At 38.1% G+C, this 24335-nt stretch overlaps 3 protein-coding genes across 6 annotated transcripts; all 3 read left to right on the forward strand.

The window, feature by feature from the left end:
- Positions 1-2820: 2820 nt before the first annotated feature.
- On the forward strand, positions 2821-4654 carry RB195_004552 (uncharacterized protein; the record flags this gene model as incomplete). 2 transcript variants are annotated; one of them, XM_064182447.1, is made up of 2 exons in its annotated part: positions 2821-2824; positions 4104-4654. In XM_064182447.1, 2 exons carry the CDS (start codon positions 2821-2823, stop codon positions 4652-4654), a joined length of 555 nt encoding a protein of 184 aa, XP_064033713.1. The 2 variants fall into 2 exon arrangements, with proteins under 2 accessions (XP_064033713.1, XP_064033714.1); XM_064182446.1 differs by lacking the exon at positions 2821-2824 and adding an exon at positions 3818-3860.
- A 6762-nt stretch (positions 4655-11416) lies between these two features.
- RB195_004553 (uncharacterized protein) lies at positions 11417-13960 on the forward strand (the record flags this gene model as incomplete). 3 transcript variants are annotated; one of them, XM_064182450.1, is made up of 4 exons in its annotated part: positions 11417-11842; positions 11993-12176; positions 12243-13399; positions 13499-13960. In XM_064182450.1, 4 exons carry the CDS (start codon positions 11417-11419, stop codon positions 13958-13960), a joined length of 2229 nt encoding a protein of 742 aa, XP_064033715.1. The 3 variants fall into 3 exon arrangements, with proteins under 3 accessions (XP_064033715.1, XP_064033716.1, XP_064033717.1); XM_064182449.1 differs by lacking the exons at positions 11417-11842; positions 11993-12176 and having other exon boundaries at positions 12252-12281; positions 12356-13399; XM_064182448.1 differs by lacking the exons at positions 11993-12176; positions 12243-13399; positions 13499-13960 and having other exon boundaries at positions 11417-11908.
- Positions 13961-14047: 87 nt separating this feature from the next.
- On the forward strand, positions 14048-14362 carry RB195_004554 (uncharacterized protein; the record flags this gene model as incomplete). Its single annotated transcript, XM_064182451.1, has 1 exon — positions 14048-14362. One exon carries the CDS (start codon positions 14048-14050, stop codon positions 14360-14362), a length of 315 nt encoding a protein of 104 aa, XP_064033718.1.
- Positions 14363-24335: the final 9973 nt, after the last annotated feature.

A 24335-nucleotide genomic window follows, 5' to 3' on the forward strand; every position in this document is an offset into this window, starting at 1 on the left:
AAAACTCCAGAAAGTCAATGCCAAGAGTCCTCGTTCCGAAAGATAGTGGATAAGAGGAAAAGAAATCACAAATGGAAATCAATTAATTTCAGCTTAGCTTCTTAGAAAATTATGCCGTTTTTCCGATCTTCGCATTCCGAGAATTCTTTGAGATGCCGAAAATAGGAGTGATTGGAACTCTGATTCCATGGATGAGCAGAATTTGAAAACCTGAAAATAATTTTTCTTCTAAAAATAGGTAAACAGAACGGCTAAAATTCGAACGACAACGACAGAAACAACAAATCAAATAGTTGACACGTAAATGATTCAGAAAAAGAGATTCCGGGGAAGAAAGAAACCAAGAAATTAGGAATGGCAGCCAAGAACTAACTACAAACTCACTCAACTCTAAAGTCCAAACTCTTAATGCTAATCATTCAATTTTGACGTATTAAAGTAAGAAAGGAGTAACATTTCTAGAAAAAAAGAAGTAACCATAACAGAAACAATGAGCACGACACGCATTTTCACAGACTAACACCACTAGTTTTCGAAAAAAAAAATCCTATGAGCCACACTATGAAGAGGTGGGAACTCAAACAGGACAGATATCAATAAAATCAATCAATAATCAAATCAAATCCTGTCCATCATTTGTTGATAAAGCAAACATTTAAGGTTTCATGTTCATCCAACGTAAAAAAAAAACCAGCGAGAACTAGTCCCCAGTCATTACTTAGATATCCCGTACTTAGATTAAACATTTCTTCGTTTTGCAAGCTAAAACAGTGAAATTAGGCAGTGAAATGTTTAGAGTGAAATTAAAATTTCATTTAAACTTATTGTGTAGACACAAGGCAAACAAAAAAATCCATAAGAATAGTTTTAATTCGCATAAAGTACGATTTAAGGCGATTCTCCTATGTAAATTCATATAAAATGGTATTGAATTAATTTATGATGTACATAGACATCGAATTCAACTTTTGGTAGAGAACTTTTAATTTTATTTTTTTTCTTTGAAATTCAAGAGTAATTAGGAAGGAAAAAAGGAAGGAAGCAAACGAAAAATAGAGAATATTGCAAGGACGTGAATTTATTTTCGAAATTAGATATACACATACATAGAATCGAATTTTCATCAGCAATTAACTTTTATTCAAGCAATTATTGTGAATAAAATCATGTCATCAGAGAGTAATTTCCTGCAGAATCATTCGCTTGGAGCGTGTAATTTAACGAAATTTCTATACTTATTCATAGTTCATTTGATAATTTCAAGGGATTTCAAGGCAAAAAAAGAAAGATGGGAACAGTTGAAAGCTTTTCACTTCACCTAGTTTTTTTTAAAGTTCAATTCAATATTTAGTAAAATGTCAATAAAGTATGACCACTTTTTAAATGAATAATTACTCGAAAAGAAAAGAAGCAAATAAAAAATAAAAAAATTCTGCAGAATGCGAATTTATTTTCGAAATTAGATACACACATACATTTTTAAAGTTCTCTTCAATATTTAGTAAAATGCCAATAAATTATAACCATTTTTTCAAATGAATAATTACTTGAAAAGAAAAGAAGCATTAAAAAAATCTGCAAGAATGTGTACTTATTTTCGAAATTACATAGATACACACATATACAGAATCGAATTTTCATCAACAATTAACTTTCAATCATGCAATTATTGTGACTCGTTAAATTACGCTCAAATCGAAGGATACTGTAGGGACTTACTGTCTGGTGCATTAAATTAAATTCATTCATTGAATGTGATATTCATGTCAAACTATAGAAATCTGTCATAGCGTATGACTTAACAAACAGGAAATTAACACCATCCTGTATGAAAATGAAACTGTATTATTTGTTGAAAATTTCACCCGCACTGTAAATTTCTGAAAGAGAGTGAATTCCGGTACTACGAGCTCCGAGTTTTGCTCAGCATCATCATTCACAGCTCGAAAAGGAGATGAGAAGGGAACGAGATGTTTCCGAACTGGTTACGAATGCAAAAGAAAAGATGATAAAATGCTTCCCAGCTGGGATCATTCGTTTTTGATGGTATGAGTCTGGTTACTGATCCATAACATGACATAAAACAATATTCTGTATTCCTATTTATGGATCACCTTTTAAGGAATGTTTGAATATTTGAACAAATGACGGATAGGAGTAAGGTTGTGCTCCAGGTCACGTTTTTCTGGCAATTCCTAGTCGAAATTAGAAGAAAAAAATTATTTGCAAAACCAAAACGTTAGATTTCAAGTTCGTAAATATAACTTTTAACCAAGAAAAAATTTAACAACAGGTTTGATCACAAGAAAAAAAAAACTTCAACTTCAAAATAAGGAGAAATTTGAGAGCATACCTACTAAAAATAAGGATGTTGTTGAGTTCACACGTAAGCTCTGGATGTTTAGGTAGTTTTCAAACAAACAAAAATAACGTTAATTTCAGAAAAATTATTAAGAGTGGATAAATAGGAAATGAACAGGAATAGGAGGTGAAATAAAGAAATAGAATGACATAAAATGAAAAAAAAACGACATGGAAAGTTTGCGCCAAAAAAAAAGAAATTCTGAGTGTTGTAAGCATGTTAGGAAGCAGTTTCTAAAGAAACTGAACCGACTCTGTATATTCTTTTTCCATATCTCTCAGGAATCGTTTAGGCGGGAATAAAATTTTTTAAAAAATAATTTTCACTAAAAAAAAGGTCTTACTGATCAAATTCATACATCGTTTTCCACGTGACTGCTTTATGTGCGAGGATTTTAAGAAAAAAAAAACGGTTTTAAATCTCTACTACTGCGAAAAATTGCAGTCCTGTGATATCAGATGGGTTTGTAAAAATCCGCTGATATTTCCAGCGAGTCAAGCTGATTAAATGAAGCCTACAAAGCCTCTACGGTGTTTTCCAAAGTAGAAAGAGGATGTAGACATTCCAGAAGTGGATGAGTTATCTCATACTCACGTTCTTGTCCAATTTCTAACGGATCCGAGAAAAGTAGATATTATTTATTGCTGCTAAGAAAGGAGTGAAATACAAAACTATAAGGAAAAAACAAATAACAACTGCCCAAAGTCAAAACTAATGGGAACTTGAAAACGTTTGTAAAAAGAGATTCTGTGGGCGAACACTGAGGTACATAGAAGTTTCAACTGTGAGTTTTCAGAAAGTTCTAAAAATTTAAAATAAAATAAAAACGTTTTTGAAAAATTAAAACGTCTGCAAGTAGAGATTTCGTTTATGAACACGAAGGTAGAGGTTTCAAGAATGAGTTTTCAAGAAGTTTTGAAGATTTAAAATGAAATCAAAATATTTTTGAAAACTTAGAACGTCTGCAAGTAGAGATTTCGTTTGCGAATACTGAGTTAGAAGTTTAAAGGCATCACTCCAGGAATCTGTGGTGGAGCGGGTTTCAGGTGGGTTATACCTATACGGGGTTGTAGATTATGGGGGTAGGGTGATTCCGTCCATTTTTTCCTAATTGCCGTAGAAAACAGCACGGAAGATACGGCTTCGAGCGTTCCGGCGCGCTATTTTCTACAAGGAGTTCGATTGGAGCGCGCCAGCCTTGTGTACGCACCACATCTTCCGTGCCGTTTTTTACGGCAATTAGGAAGAAATGGATGGAATCACCCTCCTCCCCATAATCTACGATCCCGTATAGGCATAAACCACTTGAAACCCGCCCCACCTCAGATTCGTGGGGTGATGCCTTTAAAGATTGCAAAAAGTTCTGAAAATTTAGAGTAAAATAAAATATTATAAAACGTAAAACGCCTGCAAGTAGACATTTCTTCTCTGAGCGTTGAGGTAGAAATTTAATTAATGGGTTTTCGGAGTTTCGCAAGGGAACTACTCTATGTATTAGGTTGTTCGGATATGAACGAGACTTTCGAAACTTTACGAATTTCGAACAGCAATTTGGACAGTTTTGGTTCCATTTTGTTCCTAGCGTTTTCCTGTATATTTTACTTTCTTTTTTGTTTATTTTTTTAAATTTCTGTAAGATTTTTTTTTATTTCATAAGAATTTTTTATTTCATAAAAATAAAAATTTATTTATTTTTATTTATTTATTTTTATTTATTATTTATATTTTTATTTTATTGAAGATGTGATTTCGCGAAGTCAATGCTACAAATGGTTTCAACGCTTTGAAAATGGAAATGAGAGCTTAGAAGACGAAGAACACCGAAGTCGTCCTCAAGTGGTAGACGACGAATTACTGAAGAAGGCGATCGAGTCTGATCCAACACAAACTACAAGAAAACTTGCCCTAGAGTTCGGATGTTCGAATTCGACAATTGACGAGCATTTACATACAATCGGGAAGACAAATCGGTGCGGCAAATGGGTTCCTCATAAGCTGAGTGATGAAAATAAAGCTGTCCGTAAATCGAAAAAAAAATTCGAAGAGTTGGGCTGGAAAGTTTTGCCGCATCCGCCGTATAGTCTGGACTTGGCTCCTTCGGACTACCATCTATTTCGATCGATGCATCACGGATTGTCGGAGAAAACGTTCAACAATATCGACGAAGTCCGATCTTGGGTCGCATCATACTTCGACTCACAGCCAACCAAATTCTTTGAGGACGGCATCCACAACCTGCATGATCGATGGCGAAGCGTTGTTGATAGTTGTGGAGAATATTGTTTGGAATAAAGACTTGTTATAAAAAATTTTGTGATGTTTGAAAGGTTGAGTCGAAAGTCTCGTTTATATCCGAATAGCCTAATACATATGTTATCCTGGCAATCATATATGGGTTGTCACATTCAAAAGGCCCATATTCGATAGCCATTAAACAAAAGCTAATCTTGAACAGGTCGAGTTTTTAAGAATAGGAGGATAATAATTTGGGATGCACGACATTTAGGACGCATGAATGATTACCAGGTACGCAGGTCGAACAAATTTGACAACAACCGTTCAGAAGAACTAGGAAAATTACACAGATCCTGAGATTACTGCGCCTCTTCGGCATTGGACCATCTCAAAAAGAAAAAAAAAACGCTAATGAAACCATATGTAAATGTGCATTCACATAATGATATGTATGCCATAACATTTTCGTATTTTTTATTTTTATTTTTGTATTTTTTATTTTTATTTTCGTATTTTTCATCTTAATTTTTGTATTTTTTCACCAGAATTGAGACAATACTACTTTCGTTTTGGCAAACAGTAAGGTACAGTCGTGTGATCGTTTTCACCCTATCCTGACACCGTATCCAGTGTCATTTATCCACGCACTGGATAAATGTGTATTCCCGAATAAACGACGTTGGATCAAAAACATAGAGAAACTATTCCGTGAATAAATGCACCACGCAGCGGAAACACATATCCATCCATTTTAGCTCTGGAAATGCTTATCCGACGTACGGCTAGGTTCTGGAACGAAGTACCACTGTGTGGAGTTTGAGTTGGGGAAACTTTTTTTTCTCTGCTACGGGAGTAACTTAATCTCGATTTTTTTTTTTGAAAAAGAAAAGGCTTAATTTGAGTTTAATCACCTTACAAACAGGCTCAATATTACGAATATTTCTAAAGTGTTTTATTTTCGCTCATTATTACCAACTTTTTTTTAAAGTGTTTTATTTTCTTTAGTCGTAGATTGATCATGAATGGAGTGCTAAGAACTACAAATCTTTTTTTTTTCATTTTATTTCCTTCCTTCCAGATTTCTCTACTTTTTCCGTACTTCAAGCACTTCACACACAAAATGGAAGATCGAAATTGTATTTTAAACATTCTTCGGTTGTTCCTAAAGATTAAATCAGTCAAAATTTCAAGGCTTTAATCACGTCACTCAGATTGAGTCAAATAAAATATCCGAGAAAAAAAAACAAAACAATAAAATAAAAATGTTATAATAAATAAGAAATATATAAACATAACAAAAATATAATAAAAATAATAAAAAATAACAATAATAATAAATAAAAGTGAATAAATATAAAAATATAAATATGATAAATAATAATAACAAAAAAATATAATAGTTAAGGTATAAGATAATAACAGCAGGAATACTAATGAAATGTTTCTGAAAGAATTGAATAGAGAAAGAAGTTTTGGTTCAGGTACGAAATTGTAGCATATTGATTGAATTAAAATAAATCCAGTAAATTACATTAATAAATTTTTCTCTGTCTGCTAAATCTTAAGTTAGGCGGAGTTCCGTACTTAAGCATATCTGATCAAAAATATGTGCTCCAAAAAGGAAAAATGAGACTAAATACAAAATTATTTACTTTATTACAAATACATCTAACAATTATTATAATTTATTACAAATACATCTAATAATTATTCATCTAATAATCAAATATTACAAATACATCCAATAAGATGAAAAAAGGATTGTTTATTCGAAACAATTCCGTTACGGTAATTGTTAGTTCCCATCTGCTCCTACGTCACACAACTTTCACTCTCTAACATAATGATACTGCGAATGCCGGTGCTTACGTAAGCGCGCGGATCAATGGAAGTTAGACGAACGTCGTGGAAAAACACCCGTCAACAGGTAATTCTAGGGCATTCATGAACGGCTTAAATGGCCAATCTTTGGACGTACACGCTTTGTTTTTCCGGGGCCGTCAAGAGAAATAACTGGGCTCTGACCGCGATGCGGATTTTACGCTCAACAAATCCGTGGTTAGAATTAGAGGATTTCCCATACCATCAAATGTTATGAGCGTTAAAAATTATATAGAATAAAGATCAAAGAAAAGGTGCTTTTTTTATTTCGATAGCAATGGAAGGTTTCTTTGCAATCCAAGGATCCAACGAGCAATTCGCAAAGTCAAAGAAACGATCATTTGTTTTTTTTTTCTTAAGTCGACTGAAGCACGTTCAGAAAGGATAAATCTATGTAAAGAAGTCTTTTTTTCATCATTTTGATCCCAGCAACATCTCCAGAGATCCACGCGAAGCACACAACTGTTTTTCTCCTAAAGAACACTAGAATTTAGATTTACACATTAACATTTCCAACGATCCTAGGAGGATATAATTGAGGAAATAACCCTATCCATGATATGACCAACACAACCTTTTTTCCTGGAAAATTAGAAGTTTATTAGGCATAGATGTCGTAAATATAAACGATATAGAAGGGCCTGTGTTTTTACGCTTACAGCCACCTCACTTTCGGGAAATTCGCGAAGAAAACTCAACGAAATTTCAAAATTTCAATAATTTCAATTTGAATTCAAAAAAAAAACGCTAGAATGCATCTCAAACCTTTTCGTCCAAGCAAGGTCGAAATTTTCCATTTGGAGTGAAAAATCATCTCTATTGGGTTGCAAGGGTTGCATAATTGAAAAAAAAAAAATTCTAAAAAAGAGGTGGGGAAGTTGCAAACTTGGAAAACCGAAAAAGAAAAACAAGAATGTTTCCAAACTATTCCCTCTGAAATTTTCCTCAAAAAAAGAAGAAAAGAACCCTGACTGCATTGGCCAACAATATCGAGTGAATTTTAAAAGGAAATTCAGTAACAAAATTGGATTTTTCTATTTTTGGCTTTGTTTATGCTTTCTTAACGAGTAATGACTATGCTAATTTTAGGATCCAGAAATCTAACCTGCAATCTAACATTAGCCTGATTCCAAGCAAATCAAGCTCCAACGATTTTGCATTACCCAATTTCACGACAAAAAACCCAAAAAGGTCCGACAGAGAAAATCCCTTTTTTTTGTCGAGGCAAGAATAACCCTGTTTCGAGCACTTACACTGAGTAGCCTGGGTTTTTTTCATCTTTTTGTCAATCAATAGAAATCAATGAGTAAAATTCTATAAAATATTTCGGTTTGCGATCGAACAAACCTAAAATACAGGGTTGTGGTCAAAAATATGTGCTCCAATCGGAAAACTGCAACTAAATCCAAAATTCCAAGGTAAATATTTTAGAAACTTCCAAGGGAAGTGATGATTCCTAAAAGTCAAAACATGGATGCTAGCCTTATTTCGAAAAACCCAACAAAACCCCCACCAAAGACACGCTTGGAGAGGAGAAGATGAGAGATAAAGGAGGTTTGTTGCAGCATTTCGCTATAAAACCAGCCACAATTAGTCGTTGACCAGGCATTTGACTCGTTTACTCGGAAACCACCTCTTATGTGGATGGCCCGAGGGAATTTCCAGAATATGATTAAAGGCGATTAAAACCATCACCCCAGGAATCTGGAATGGTACGGATTTCCGGTAGAGTATTCGTATACGGGGTCGTAGATTACGGAGAGGAGGGTGATTCCATTCATTTCTTCCTAAATCCCGTATAAAACGGCTCGGAAGATGCCGCTTCGAGTGTTCTGGCGCACTGTTTTCTGCAACGAGTTCGATTGGAGCGCGCCAGCCCTGTGCGCTTCAAACTCCATTTCAAACCCGTACCACCTCAGGTTCGTGGGGTGATGCCTTTAAGTTTAAAGGAATGTTACGCGTGTTGTTCCTCATTTCCACCTTACCGAGAAAAAAGCCTACAAGCCCACAGGTTCGCATAGTTCCCTACGGTACTGGAAGTCAGCAGCCCGTGCCCCCCGTCAGCAGCTCCAAACAGATCTGACGGGAAGTCAGTCTGATAAAAAAAAAAGAGGACTGAGTGCTTAATTAGGCGAAGTGAACTATTTTTATCCACAAACCTTGAATGAAAACTGAACAAAGCGATAAATTTCCGCCTAAACCTTGCTTGCACCTTTTAATAATCATTTTAATGAGATTATGGAATAATATAGCTGTCTCCAGAGCATTAACGAGTCCAGAAGTTGAGGATAAAGCGTGTGACCACAAAACTAGCGGCACTTTGAAGTAAGAACTTATTCTAACTCCAGGAACTCTTTCACTCTCCCTAAGTCCCATTGGTGATCGAATGAAGGAATTTTTTCTTATTCTTCTTGGAGGTTTTCTTTCCCGGGGGATACCTAAATAAAGCACATTTTCAAAGTGTGTGTTCTTTCAAAGTGGACGAGGAACGGAGGATTACGAGAAACACAAGAATAGTCCTGCATCTCAGTCGTGAATCCTTCATCATGCATCATTCGACTTCGAATACGAATAAAATTCTGAGCAACACCTTTTAACCATGGGTTCAAGGCAGATTCTAGTTTATGGCAGACATGTATAAGGCAAAAAAAACCCAAAACATGCAGACCGTACTGAATGCCTGACTGTAAATAGAAATATTAGGAATAATAATGAATAGGGACAACTATTCATAAAAAAAATAACTAAGAAAATTAAAAAAAAAACTTTAAATTGAATTCAAACGCGTACGCGTATGCACTAGGGGTGATTGATCAACTAAAATAATTAAAAATAAACGTTGGAAAGTAGTGATGGATAGCAACCGTATCTAAAAAAAAATGAGCCACGGACAAATATTTGATTAGTATGCAAGACTTTTGGAAAAATCCCTCAACCTATTTGGTTGGGAGGCTATGAAAAGAGAGACCCGTCAAAAATTAAACGCTATTTTAGAAAGCTAAGACGAGAAGGTTCGTTAGAGAAAGGGATTAGGAATAAGCCTGCAATGGTAGAATAATGAGTTGACATATGTTTTCCACACAACTTTAACGAGGGCTCGTTGGATAAGTGTATATGCATAGTTATTTTACTTAATTATTAGTTATTATATATTTATTTATTAGTTATTTTGATACGGGAACAGTAATTTACACTAAAATCTATGATTTGATCGTGTAGTTGCTAGAAAATTTCAAATATTACGAATACTGAGTTCAATAACACAAAGACTATCCACCCCCTCACATTTCCATATAAACTTCCCAGCAGTTACAGTGCTAAGTGACAACAAATGCCCCCACCGATTTAAAACTGTATGAATATCCATGTCTGGATTTTCCAGATGGAGATTTGAAAGGAGAGAGCGAAGAAGCAAGTAATGAGTTGTTTTCTTCTATTCTCATTTTATTTAACTCCTTTAGGATTACATTTATAACAGTTTGCCCTTCAATATTTACAATGACAGCTCATGAAGTCCATTCTTTTCGTGATAAAACTCCTCCTACCTTTGGCTTATTGCACATTTTCTGAAATCCATCTAACCCTTTCAGCCTTCGGATGACCGAGTGATTGAGCGGATGGCAAATTGGCACTCTGTGAGTTCCCAGAAAGCCACGGAAAAAAATTCTTCGTAGAGTCGAGAAGTCAGATTTCTAAGTCGGCAGCGACTGAAATGGATAAAACGAACTAAGTCGTGGTCAGATCGAACAGCAAGACAGAAGAAATCCTCCGTCGTCTACTCGGGTGATCGTTTCAACAAAAAAACTTCCACAGCTATATTAAGAAAGGCCCTGGTGCAGCGCAATCGGCAAAAAGTCTGTTTGTGTCTGCACGACCGATCGACGGTTCGGAAGCGCACTAGTGCCAACCAAACGTGTGATTCCTCTAGGGTCGATAAATTGGTACAACACTTTTCTAGGAGGATAAAACACTGACGTGATATATCGGCTAGCCCCCGCAACTCATAGTATAGGCCAACTCGCTTTCCAAATCCTCAACGATTACAAATTGCAGTGAAACGCGTTGACGCATCCCAAGCGGATTGGTACACCAGAGACCTCATATAATATTTCATCCTTCAAACCTTAAAGGCAGCATACTGCATGAATCTGACCTGGTGAAAGAATCCGTGGGAAAATCTAGAGTTAGGGTCCAGTTCGTCGTGAGAAACTGCATGGAAAACGTTTTTTAAAGACGAGTTCAGCTGCAACGCGCCATTCTTGTGCATGCGCCGCATCCAAGTGCGATCAGTCGAATATCTGTGGAATCTTCTCACCAGCCTAATCAAGTAAAACCAATGTTAAGATGAATAGGCTGGTAAAGGGACCGGAACATGTGCGTTGACGAGCGTTCTAACGTATCTCGTAATAGCCAAAATAGTTCCCACGCCGTTTCTTACAACAATCAGGGAAAAATGAGCGGAACCACCACCGACCCCGCAATCTACAATCCCATCCCAACCTTTTCCCGCGAATTCCCTCACCAGGCTAGATTTGTGGGATGCTGCCTTTAAGAAAATGTCCTTTAAGAGCGAACATGGACACTGCTGATGCTTTCACAAAAAAGTGTAATTGGGATCATTATCCGTAATGTCACGGAATTTAAAGGTTTAGCATTGCAAGATCATTACAGCATAATGCGCCCCAATTAAGGGATTTTGTAACGCATTCATTTTGCCGCGGCGCCGGGGCCGCGTATACGAGTCTGATTGCTACCTGTACGTGGTGGCCCTGCTCTAACTAAACGCAATCAGGTGTTCGAGAGTACGCATTGAGAACGTACGAGCTATATAACCTGCACTGTTATATAGCGAAAGCTTCCCATACATTGCAAAAAGGTGTTGTCGTCCAGCACACCGCCAAAGCCCATAACCTGAAAGGTCAACTGCCTGAAGGGAGCATGGAATCTTTGACAACAACCATTCGTTCCGTCACGCTGAACTGCCGAACACTATCGAGTGAACTTCAACAAGCCGCTCTATCCAGACTTCTGCGATATCTCTGTGTGCCCTTTGGTGCACTGCAGGAAACACGCATAAGGGATCGGCCCGTCATCAGCATCGAAAATTACACCATATACTGCGGCGATGCTGATGAGAACAAAGTAGGTGGCTGCGCGATAGCTGTGAGGAACGATTACAAGAACCTGGTGGAGGAATTTGGCTCAACGTCGTCTAGATGCGCCTTTTTACGACTGCGGGATCGCAGAGGACGTAAACTCTGGATCGTAAGTGCTCACACACCTACGGAAACCGCTGATGACAACAGTAAGGAGGCCTTCTATGATGAACTCAATGCGTTGATGTCTAAAATACCAAACCAGCAGGTGGTCATTGTCGGAATCGACGCAAATGCGAAGATGGGACTCGAACTGCTAGGAAAATGGTACTAAGCAGCGGAGCGCACGTCGGACAACGGTGACCGTCCGGTCGACTTGTGCGAACAGACGGGCCTCATCATCGCTTCCACGTTTAAGAGGAATCATCGACGCCATCAGCTCACGTGGCAGGAGTCAACCCTTTTAACGCCTGAAGAACAGCGCAAGTGGAAGACGACGACTCTTAAGCTTCAGCTCGACTACGTTCTGGCAAGGAACATTCCTCAGTCAGATATCCGAAAATCTAGAACTGCTTGGGACGTAGCGTTCGACTCTGACCACCGTCCAGTTCTTCTCAGCTTCAAGTTACGGTTCCACATAAGAAACTGAGAAGTTCCTCTTCAATCAGGTCTGAAAGATGATGAATGCAGAACAAAATTCCGCCAACGTGTGTCTATTCATGTTGGAGTACGGACCAGGAAGAAGCTTAGCGATGCGGATTCCTTCACAAAGTGCATCCAGGACGCTGCAAGGGAAACGCTCCCGGTTCTATTGCCGCGGAAGAAGTTTGCCTTTGCATCTGCGGAAACAAAATCCACATACAATTCTGTATGTGTCACGCGCAGCGCTGGTGACTTCAACCAGGAAAAGCGTCTTAGAAGGAATCTGCGTCGTCAACTGCAACAAGACCGCGATAACGAGTGGACGTCAAGAGCGATGGAGTCTGAGAAGGCGTGGGAGGACAGGAACCCGCGGAAAGCCTATGCTCTACTAAAACAGTATAGCGGCAAAATGAAAAGATGTTCCCCTGTCCTCAACACTGCCAATGGGGTAGCTGTCGGTGAAGCAACCCTTCCAATTTGGAAGGAACACTTCAAGACCTTGCTGAACCGGCTAGCACCGTCAGCTCCTGAACTCGAACACGTTCATAGATCGACGTATGCGGTTAACGAGGGGCCACCGACCGAGTCGGAGGTCCTGGTCTGTATTCAAAAAATGAAGAATGGAAAATCTGGTGGAGACGACGGGATTAGCGCAGAAATGCTAAAATATCTTCCTCCGTCTGGGATCCATGAGATGACAAAGATCATCCGTTCAATATGGGTAGATGAAAGGATACCTGATTCGTGGAGACACGCTATTATAATTCCCCTCCACAAGAAGTTATCCGTCACGGACCCTAGGAATTATCGAAGAATCTCTTTGCTGCGTGTTATGTACAAGGTATTGGAACGCATTATCCTGGACCGACTCATTAAACATCGCGAAGAAACAACGCGCGACGAGCAAGCTGGCTTTCGTCCTGGCCGATCTACGATTGACCAAGTGTTCATCGCCAGGAGAGTGATCGAAATCTGGCAGCGGTATTGGAAGCAAATGCAACTAGCGTTTCTGGACTTTGAAGCCGCGTTCGACTCTCCTCACCGAGGCCGTCTTCTCAACGCGCTCCGCGCCGACGGAGTACCAGGAAAGTTCGTTCGCTTGCTTGATGACATGAATCAACGAACAACTGCTGCAGTTCGAACACCAGCCGGATGTACAACACCGTTTGAAGTGGTAACTGGAGTAAGACAAGGGGAAGTGGCAGGCCTTTCCTCTTCAATTTCGCAATCGACGACATTATGCGAAGAACAGTCGACCAGTGTCCTGCCGACATTGTCTTAGCACAATCAGTGCTCCTGGACTGACCTCGAGTACGCCGACGATGTTGTTATATTCGCGGAAAGCAGTACGAAACTTCAACATGTTGTCAACCTTGTATCGAAGCTGGCTGCAGCCTATGGACTACGCCTACGCCCTGAAAAATGCAAGCAGATGTGGATCTCTTCGAGACCACGAACGGGAATCAGGGTGGACGGACAACCAATAGAACTCGTCGATGAGTTCTGTTACCTAGGCTGTACGCTGAAGAACAATGGCAGCTACGAGAGAGATGTTCAGCAAAGATGCGCTAAGGCCACTTCTGCATTTAACTCCTTAACGAAATGCCTGTGTTCGACCCCCATCACCAACGAAGTCAAGCTGCGAGTCTACCTATCCGCAATTCGCCCCATCATGATGTACGGATCGGAGACTTGGGCAGCACCATCAACGGTTATGGAGAGGCTTGACTGCACGGAACGATAGCTGTTTAGACGGCTACTTGGCTACTTTTGGCCTACGGTATGTCACAATGAAGATCTTTACGCAGAAATTGATGTGGTATACCGCCGGATGACACGTGGAAGACATCAACATCTTGCACGGCCATCGAAAGTGGCTAAAGTAAATCGTCTTCGCTTCTTTGGTCATATATTAAGGAGACCGGCAGATCGCCTTGTTCAACGAGTTCTGAGGAGTTTGCCGGGTTCGAGCTGGAAGAAGCCACCTGGCCGAAAACGGAAGTTCTGGACTGAGGTGGTGAAAGAGGACCTGAGGACGCTCGGCGTGGACAGGCACTTCAGGCGAGACGTAAGGTTTCGCAGAATATGGAATAACGACGAATGGATTGATTCTGTGCAAGCTCTCGCAGAAGATCGAGAAGGTTAGGCAGAGCTGTGTTCAAGGACGGCACACCTCGGCGAAGATGCGGGTAATCGCGTCAGGCGATGACATCAGCCCGCCGATTAAGTCAAGTAAGTCATTCATTTTGGCGTGTGAGACATAGGGAGAAGTGTTGGAAATGTCAGAGACGTCTGAACTAGACTTTCTATGGATGCATATGTTGTAATTTCGAGTTCGTCATATCATTTATGGAATAAATACCCCATTCGCAAATCCTCTACAGTCGCAACAAGTGGCGATCGCGACAAAATCCCGCAGTCGCCAATTGTTGCGACTGTAGACATATTTTTGCAACTGTAGAGAATCATACAACTCGTACACTTCCAAACACAACTGCGTAATCCGTAAATGCCCAAAAATCTCTTCCTGAGGATATCTCGCAACCGCACAAGCTGTTCGCTGGTGTGAAGGCGTCCAGAGTCACCTGGAGCAAAATGATCACAAGTGAAGAGATGGCAGAAGATATTTGAGTCAGTTGTTTCACCGCTTCCTGAATCAGAAGGTACTCCTCGGAAGTTTGCGAAAAAGAATTTTCAAAGAGACCGCTCGTCAGGCGTTATGGCAAAGTCAGGAACTACCGGAATATAAGTGGAGAACAGAAAACTTGTTCTTTACACACGCGTTAAACTGCAATTCGACTAACTAGTTTTTTTTTTGTTTCTTGCTTTGTTTGGTGTATCACAGTGTGTATTTGAATGACTGGATAATTTTGGAAAATATATAACTTTACTTTAAAAAAAACTTTAAAAAAGTATAAAAATATATAGCAGGATAATGAATATAAAAGATTGAGAGAAAAATAACTGATAATACGTGATCGCTGCTGATAGCTTGATTGTTATTTTCATCTTATTTGCTTGTTTATTTATTTGTTTAATTTTTCACCTACTCATTTGTTAGAGTCAACGGTAGCAAGAGCAAGAACCGTTAAGAGTAATCAATAAAGAATGTGTTTGGAAGAACAAATCAAAACAAAGACATAGAGATGAGCATTGGAAGTTATGTTAGGAAAGAAACAAAAAACAAACAAAAAACAAAAGAAGAACATGGCTGACAGTCCCTTAAAACGAAGCAGAGACGAGACCAACGCCTCCGCAGTGCCCTCGTAATGCGTTTGAACTAATTATTTTACCTGCTTTAGTGCAACGAATTTCCAGAAATAACCTACTATTCGGGGAAATAAAATGCGAAATTCCCATCTAAAATTAAACTATGGACACCAGAGGATGTCCGATCAAACAAATTGCTCGCTGTCGCCCTTTATGTGCTCTTGATGATGGCACGTCTTCGACACACAACACATTAGCTTAATGAAGACTGCTGGTATCCAGCAACCAAGCGAAACAATTGAACGAAAAAGGAGAAGAAAAAACATCGCAGAACAAACAAATCGCTCGCAATTCATAGACGGTGAGTTTGTGACCGCCGGTCGGTATTCGGATTCTTTCGGATTCCCGTGTTGAACATACGTATCATATGATAATGCAAAAAAATCTGAGATAACTCGGCAATTTCTGGCCTCAGAGGAATATTGAATTATCATTAATGGACGTGGGAAATCTCCTTAGGAGTTCATAAAATCATATAAAAATATCATATAGCAGTGAGTTTTGATGCTTTTGATTACTAAATCGTCCTAGTGCCCGGAATCGTACACGAAACTATCACACCCTGCTCAAATCATTCTTTTTGGTGTATTTTCTGTATTTCTTTGTTTCCATCCTTATCACGAGCTTTTGGGACGTCATTGAGCGTAAAAAATAAATAAATGAATAAAAATAGCACGTAATACGATGCAGTGGTCAGTGGTCAAAGTGAATCAGAGATTTAGTTTTACCAATTGATCAACAGGGACTATACAAAAAAAAACTTTTACTTTGAATTACTTACCTTTCTGCGTGCAAAAAGGTAAATAACCTCTCAAAATAAAGATAAAGTAAAGGATAATCGCACCGTTTGGCTCTAAGGTGACGTAATTTTATACCATAGTCAAAATGTGCCGGCGGTCCAATCAGAGTGATGGGGGAGAAAGTGGGAGGATGAGGCTAATCCGATTCGAACACGAACAACTATTTTACTCGCAAGAAAAACGACGAAATCGTTCATAAATTGAGAAAAGAGATCGGTAGGAATCCTGGAAAAATTATATGAACTGCTTGGAAAAACAAAAACAAAAAAAAATTTCCAGGACAATCATGATCTTTTTGGGTCGACCTACTACTACTACTGGAAATGTGCACGGTCCAAAAAAAAAAATAGGATAACCCATGAACAGGCGAGGGGTAAGCTCCTCACAATGCAGCTCCGTCTCCTTGGGATTCCTTTCCATGGATTCTACAAAAAAGAAAAGAGATTGGTTGAAGCAGCTATTCTCAATTGAGGCATAAAACGGAAAAGAAGTTTTCTCCAGCTATTTTACCTTAACCATGATAGCATCCATAGCGAATCCATTTCACAAAAGTGCATCTTTCTGCACTAATTCAGTCATGGATAACGAATTTTTATGGACAAAGTGCACTCTCTCATATTACAACGCTGAGAAAACATTGTTGGAACAAATGCGGATTATAATCCTGCTTCAAGTTCATTATTAATTCCATCTTGTCACGTTTCTTGCGGACGATGCACTGCAGCATTGTGCAAGTGTCCCTTTTTGCAAAATTAGCAAAAAAAAAAGAAAAAATCATCCGAATGTTACTCTAATACTGAAGCACCGATCTGTTGTTCTCGTCTACGAAAGCACTAATTTTTGGTCTTCCGTTCGGTATTCCGTCGCTGACGGAATCCATTTCACAAAAATGAAATTACAGTAAATTCCTTTCCCTTAAGGACAAAAGAGAATTACTGTATTGATGAGAAGACACTCATTTGGTTCCCGAACTCAGTCCTAGTTTGAGCATAAAATGTGCATTATTTTAGTAAATAATTCAAAAATTTGTTTAAAAAAACAAGTTTTTGAATTAATTGATAAGATTAATATTCTGGCACAAATGATACGAAACGTTAACTGATATCGCTACTTTAAGTGCCACCATTTTAACGCAGATATAATAAAAATGATTTTGCTATCAAGTGAAATCCCGAATGGAATTTCAAATCCATACGCTAATGTTTAAACCACCAATGTGAACTAACTGCACTTAGAAAATCTACAGGTATGCACTGCTGCAGTCACTGCATCTTTTTCTACACAAAGAACCCTTCTATAGTTTGAAAAAAAACTTCCATTACTGCGCTAGAATTCTCGTTTATTAAAAATTTATTATCAACATTTCAATTTAGAGCGCCTTACAGGGGTACGTCCGAACTTTGCTTTTAAATTCATGATTCAAGAATTCACCGGTTGAAGGTCAAATCATTCAAAGGGTAAAGACAAACATTCCAAACATAAGACATCAGTCACGGACCCATTTTCACGAATATTAAAAGGAAAGTTTAAAAGAGTGTCTCGGTAGCGCCAAGAAGAACATCCGAATCACAGATGCGAACGGGCATCCACCCTTCCTTTTGGAAGGTTAACAAAGGGTTCCTCATCACTTGTGCTGCACCCTGTGAGCTAGACCCCTTTCATCTGAGGAAGGTACGGGTCCTTCCTATTCCACCTATGAGATGAATCCCAGTAAAGTTACGTTTCGACTGAGGTCTATCTACGAAGTTTGTGTCTCTTTCTTTGAGGCTAACGAACCAAAGGTGGACAATAGGAGTTGTGGTGAGTTGGTGTCTTCCCCTCCAATGCACTCTTCCTGACTACGGTCGAGACTGCCGTGCTACAGAGCCATTCGTAAAAGATGATGGATCGAAGTCAGTTTTTTTTGAAATTGACATCGTGATTGAAATCAAGAAAGTGTTTTTATAAATCTTTTGCGAAGAAGTTTCGAGAATGCACAACGATTCCAACATGATACATTATGGGTGTCTATCAATCTTTAAAAGTTCTCCTCTAGCAGACTTTTATTTCTCGAATCTTTTTCGTCACTCCATTGATATATAATGAAATCGTAAGGAATAAAATAAATAAAATAAGAAAATAATAGTTAAAAATTTGGAAAATAAATTTTAAAAATAAAAATATGAAGTAAATAAATAAATTCAACGAAATTGAAAAAAATAAATAATGAAATTCAAAAAAAAAATCGTGGAAATACTGCCCCTTTCTAAATCTGCGTAAAAAAACATGCAAAAGAAAATAAGAAAACCTATCTAGACATTCAATAATATCAGTTTAAAGGCATCATCCCACGAATCTGGGGTGGTATGGATTTCAGGTGGGTTATACCTATAAAAGGTCGTAGATTGTGGGGAAGAGGGTGATTCCGTCCATTTCTCCTATGATTTCCGTAAAAAAACGGCCCGGAAGATGCGGCTCAGGCACAAGGCTGGCACGCTCCAATCGAACTCTTTGTGGAAAATAGCCCCCGGAACGCTCGAAGCCGCATCTTCCGGGCCGCCCTCCTCCCCACAATCTACGACCCCGTATAGGCGTAACTCACCTGAAACCCGTACCACAACAGATTCGTAGGGTGATCCCTTTAAGTGGATGAAGCAACACTGAGGATAGAGACCAAAATATGGCAGAGATGCCAAACCATGCGACTAGTACTGACGATTCTAGCGGCACCACCACATTAAAACACATAACAAAAATCCATTTTCTTCTTTTTCCAAGATATACGTCCACTTGTCGATTAAGCTCTTTTTTCACGGATAAAATCAATCACGTATAATCCTTGGTCAATAGTATGAATAGCTTTGAGCACATAACATGAACAGAGTGTCAGGAACAATGTAAAGAAATTAGGAAAGGATGAGATGAGGATGTTCATGCAGGATGAAAGAAGGAACGTGGTAAACAGGGTTCTGAGAGTAAAGTAACTCACTTATATGCTAGCTAAAAAACGTCATTTGTCTCCGGGAATAATTAATTCATTCATTTCTCCACTTCACTTAATGTCGGATCTTTCATCACTAATTTTTGCGTTTGTCACATGCTGGCTGCTCTGCTGTGAATTAATACTGCTCGAAAATTTGTCTCGTCTGTTTTGCCGATTCGTGCTGTGAATTTGCGCTAACAAAATGAAGAGGACAGAGAAGGAGGATACCTGTGTACGTGTACTCGTATAGCTCGTGAAAAAACGTGCTCTTTCCAGAAAATTTAAAATAAGATGTACAAAAAATCTAATAAACTCTGAACTACATACCTAATTCATTAGAAAGATGTTTAAGAGGCCTCTTTTTTACCGTAATTTCTAACCGTACTCTTTAGAAACCCAATATAGATTAAATTCATGAGTTCTGCCGAAATAACTCAAATTTTTTCCCTTCAAAAAAAAAAACTTCTAAATTCACCTATAATCGAATAAACACGTAAATTTATATTCAAGACAATGTAAATTCTAGATCAAGTTTTAAAGTTTTTGTTCGGTTTCAGCGGTAGTCAGCCGAAACCCTGAGGCAATTTAATTTAATGGTCATCTCCATCCATATAAAATCTCAACGAACATTCGAGCAATAAATCTTCATCAAACAATGTGGATTACTTAAACTTCAAAATGAAAACCATATAATTACTCCATTTTATCTATTTTTGAAGTTGATGAAGGGGTAAGCGTTAGGGAATTGAACTATATAAATTTCTGAGTTATTGGGAGAGGAGGAAAGGTCGCAAAAAAAAAAGAATAGGAAGAAAAAAAGCACAAGTTGCTCAAAAAGTAATCTTGAACTATGAACAAGAGGATACTTGTAACGTTTCAAAAACAAAACATCCCCTACTAGTACAAGATAATGTTTCATGAAACGTAAAGGTTGCTGCTAAAATGAGCTGCTATGTGGTAGAGGCATATTAACCGGCTAGGAGACACTAAGAAACTGGATTAGCTCAATATATTTAATGTTGGGCTAGTACAAATTTTTATCATTAATATATTTTATATGTTCTTACCAGCGGGGGCAGGTGTAGCGCAGTCGGTAAGAGGTTCCCCTCGATCTACATACACGATCGATCGGTGGTTCGAATCCGCCCTAGTGCTCACCAAGCACCAGACGTATCTGAGAGGATAAAAACACTTACTTGACACATCGGCTAGCCCCCGCAGTCATTGTATAGGCCAGTTACACGCTCGTGAACCTCAAACGATTGTGAATTAAGGTGAACGTGAGGGCGCATCCAAAGCGGATTGGTTAACGCCAGACACTTTATTTATCCTCAATTCTTATCAGTATATATTCTTTCAGTGACAAGTACAGAGTTCCTTAAAAGTCAGCTAACATTAGTACATCATTTTAAAAGAGAATTATTTCATGAAAGAGACGAGCTTCGACGATCAAGCCAGCTCGTTTCACGAAAATAATGCGCGCGCGCTGGTCATCCAATATTTCCTCGCTCAGTCGAATAAGTTGATTTCCCAGAATAGCCCACGGGTGAAATGTGGCTATCGATATCAACTCGTCTCAAATGGTTTGACTCCTATATATTTAAGGATATTTGAAAGGCTAAAACAAATGTTTAACTTATTTGTTTGTTTAACTGCCATTACAGGGATTAAAAGAGAAAAACGAGGACAAAATGGCAGGCGTAGGCAGTTACCTTTCACAAAAACGACTGAACACTGAGCTCGAACCGTGCAAAACTAGAAACCGAAACTCAATAAGAAATTCTTAAATTCTTATTCTTTCTTAAAATTCTTAATTCTTAATAAGAACTCTTAAAACCAAGATTATGAAGATATCTTATATCTTCATCTTTCGAACATTCCAGAAAAGTTCCAGAAAGTCTAAACCTCCACCTCTGAAGTCGATCATGGAGGCGAGGTTTTTCTTCTACCTTCTCCTGATCTATTTAAACAGGGAAAAAAAAAAGATTTGTAGAAATGACAAATAAGGCCCCCTATTTCAATGCATAAGTAAGGAAGCGCGGTTTCTGCGACAGATTACTGTAACACCGAAATTCATCGGTATTACGGGACGTTTAAAGAAAAAGAGAAAATTGAGGAAAATATGCAACTTTTGCTTACTTCATCAATCGATCTGGATTGATCGAATCGAACCTTAAACACAGCATTTCACCACATCATAGAGGGTCGTCCCAGCAACCATTTGCTAACAAACAGTTTTCCTCCTAGATTTTTCTTCAGGGACTATCGAAGAATCGCCGGAATAACCCACCAGTTCGAATACAGTATTTTTTTCCGAGGCGATCGGATTCATTTTAGACAATTTACGTGACACAACCAAATTTCTCAACAAAAAGAAAATCTGCCACATTATTTCGAACATCCTATACCTACTATGTACCTAATTTATACCTAGTAATCACATATTTACATTTATTTCTGCAGACACCATTTCTATAATTGTATGTACGAGTTGCTCATAAAAACGTAATAAAGAAATAGTGCCTGCAAGATCCACTTGTATTGCATTATTATATTATATTATATTATTATATTACAGGTACTTCTATCGCGACTTTTATCCCATTATATTAGTTATTATTGCTATTATATTGGTGCATTATTAAATCATTACATTATTATATTAATATTACATTATCTTATTTATATTACTATGTGCCATCATGTTAATACATTACGTCACATATTCATTTATTTATTTGTTTGTATTTATGACTAATTGATGAATTCAAAGTCACATATATTCTATTACTTCAAGAAGACATTAGCATTGAAATTTAGAGCATATTAACTAGATTAATTAATTAATTATTACATTAATATTATATTATTTTACACATTTTATACACAGGGAAGATTTCACACGTATCCGAAAAAATGAGGTAGAGTTATTTGCTTGATGAGTACGGGGAAACGAATAAGAACCGAAATTAGAATGTTCCAGAAGGACGATTTCGAAACGGAAATAATCGACGCATCCATGAAAAATCGAAGTAAATGATGGGCGGGGAATCCATGGGAAGGGGAAATGACACATGATCATGTCGTTCTAATGATGTATTGGCTAGGAGGGAATAAATCTTTAAAACTCGTACGAATAGGGTAGCTGGACTGCAAAAAACCACTACATACATATGAAATATACACATACACGAGCAAGTGGACAACTCGTACGTGATCAGATTCTTCAAGATGATCACGTCCTAATGATGTCTTTGCTATGATCTATGAACCATATAGAACAGAAAAATCCTCGATAATCCATCATTTGAAATGCAGAGAATACTGGTTTTACCACAGTAAACACCCGTTAAGAATGACGTTCGTTGGAAAAAAAAATCTCAGGCTTCAAATAATGCAGCTTTCGGCATCAAAAACCAGCGATAGTAAATTTCCAGGATTTTCTCTAGCTGTATTATGTTCGAACTCGAACAAAAAATAATTCTAACAGAACCGGAGAGCATATCGTTGACTATTCTGCTAAAATTATATTACAAACTTTTGGGACCAAGAGGATATGACAAATAATTGCCAACAAACTGACTTTGCTAGCATCCACTTGCTGATCCTAAGCTACAGTATGTAAGAAGTTCCGCAGGAGGAAAAAAAAAGTAAGCGCAGATTGCAAACTCGTACGACGTGGTGGAAAATAAATAAATAATAATGAAATGTGAATAAATGAAGAAGAAATAAATATGAGAAAAGTAACTACATATGTGGGTGTAATATGAGATGAAGCCTGCGAGAAGTAGCGACGGAGAAAGAAAGGCGTGACACGACTCTGGACGTTAACTCATCCACAACACACTCGTTCGCTGATAGATGAAACGAGACGGAATATGTTGGATGTTCGTGCCGTTTTATTCATTGACAACTAGCTAACAACCATAAAACACACCTAAACACAACAACATATCGGAGAAATCCGATCCTAGTTTGTCGGGAAGAATTTCTCAAGGATTTCGGAACACATCCGTACATGAAGAATGTGTTCCTCCACTTGCGCATATCTCCAAAGTAGCTGTTGAAAAAAAGGTTTTCAAAAAAAAAGGTTTCCCATTCAACTACAGGGTTATACTCTAACCTTCGTTTGATCTTGGTAGTAGTAACACAGCCTAAAGACGAGATCTTTGATCGATCTCCCACAATTTCAAGACAATGGTTGTAATCCTGCGCGAAACCTTATCCAGATGCCGGAAATTTGACATCCGGCAACAATAGACGGCCAAAAAGATCAGAATTCACACATTGGATGAAAGATAGTGTGAGGAATGAAAACATTGAACGGTTCTTTCTTATAAAGGAGAAGACGTCCAACAAATTAATTTGAATTTATTTTCTTTAAAATTTAAGTAATTAATTCGTTAGAGAAACACATGTATCAGTGTATTGTTATTTGGCAAGATAGAACGGTTAATTCGCCGATAACGCGGTAATGCTTATGGCGACACTGACAAAGCATGGAAGCAGGCACGCACAGAGACGAATGGAATTGAAGTCGTTAATTTGTGCTATTGATTGTGAAACGAGCATTTCGGTGAATGTAGGAAACTATAAACACAATTTCTATGATACGAAACAGCCTGCTACACCTGCTTCTGTTATTGAAATCCGTGTTAATGTGTCGCTGAGTCGCTCTCAAATGAGTTCTTCTCTTCATGAAATCGTACTGCACTGAAGTGGCAGACCTTTAAAAAAAGATAAAGTGAAAGTAAAACAAGTTACGCTGGAAGCAGAGGAGAAGAAAATTGATTCGTAAAATAGTTAGAGATTAAATCAATAAGAATTTTAAGCTGAAACTTTAAAAAAAAATCCAAAAATCCTACTGGGTCTGTTTTGCAAAGGAAAAAATTAAAACAAAAAAAAAATTGTTGGACTCCACCTCTGGAATGTTCTGAATATTTCTAACAATTCTTCAAGCTATGGTAACTTGTAAAAAAAATACATTCGACAAACTATAACGAAATCGTGACCGGCCTATTACAGAAATCGATTCCTGGCCTGGTCCCATCCTTTTCACTCGATCAATCGAGCAAAAAACGCAATTT

Source organism: Necator americanus, chromosome I (assembly GCF_031761385.1).
Source record: "Necator americanus strain Aroian chromosome I, whole genome shotgun sequence".
In the NCBI taxonomy this organism is placed as follows: Eukaryota; Metazoa; Nematoda; class Chromadorea; order Rhabditida; family Ancylostomatidae; genus Necator; species Necator americanus.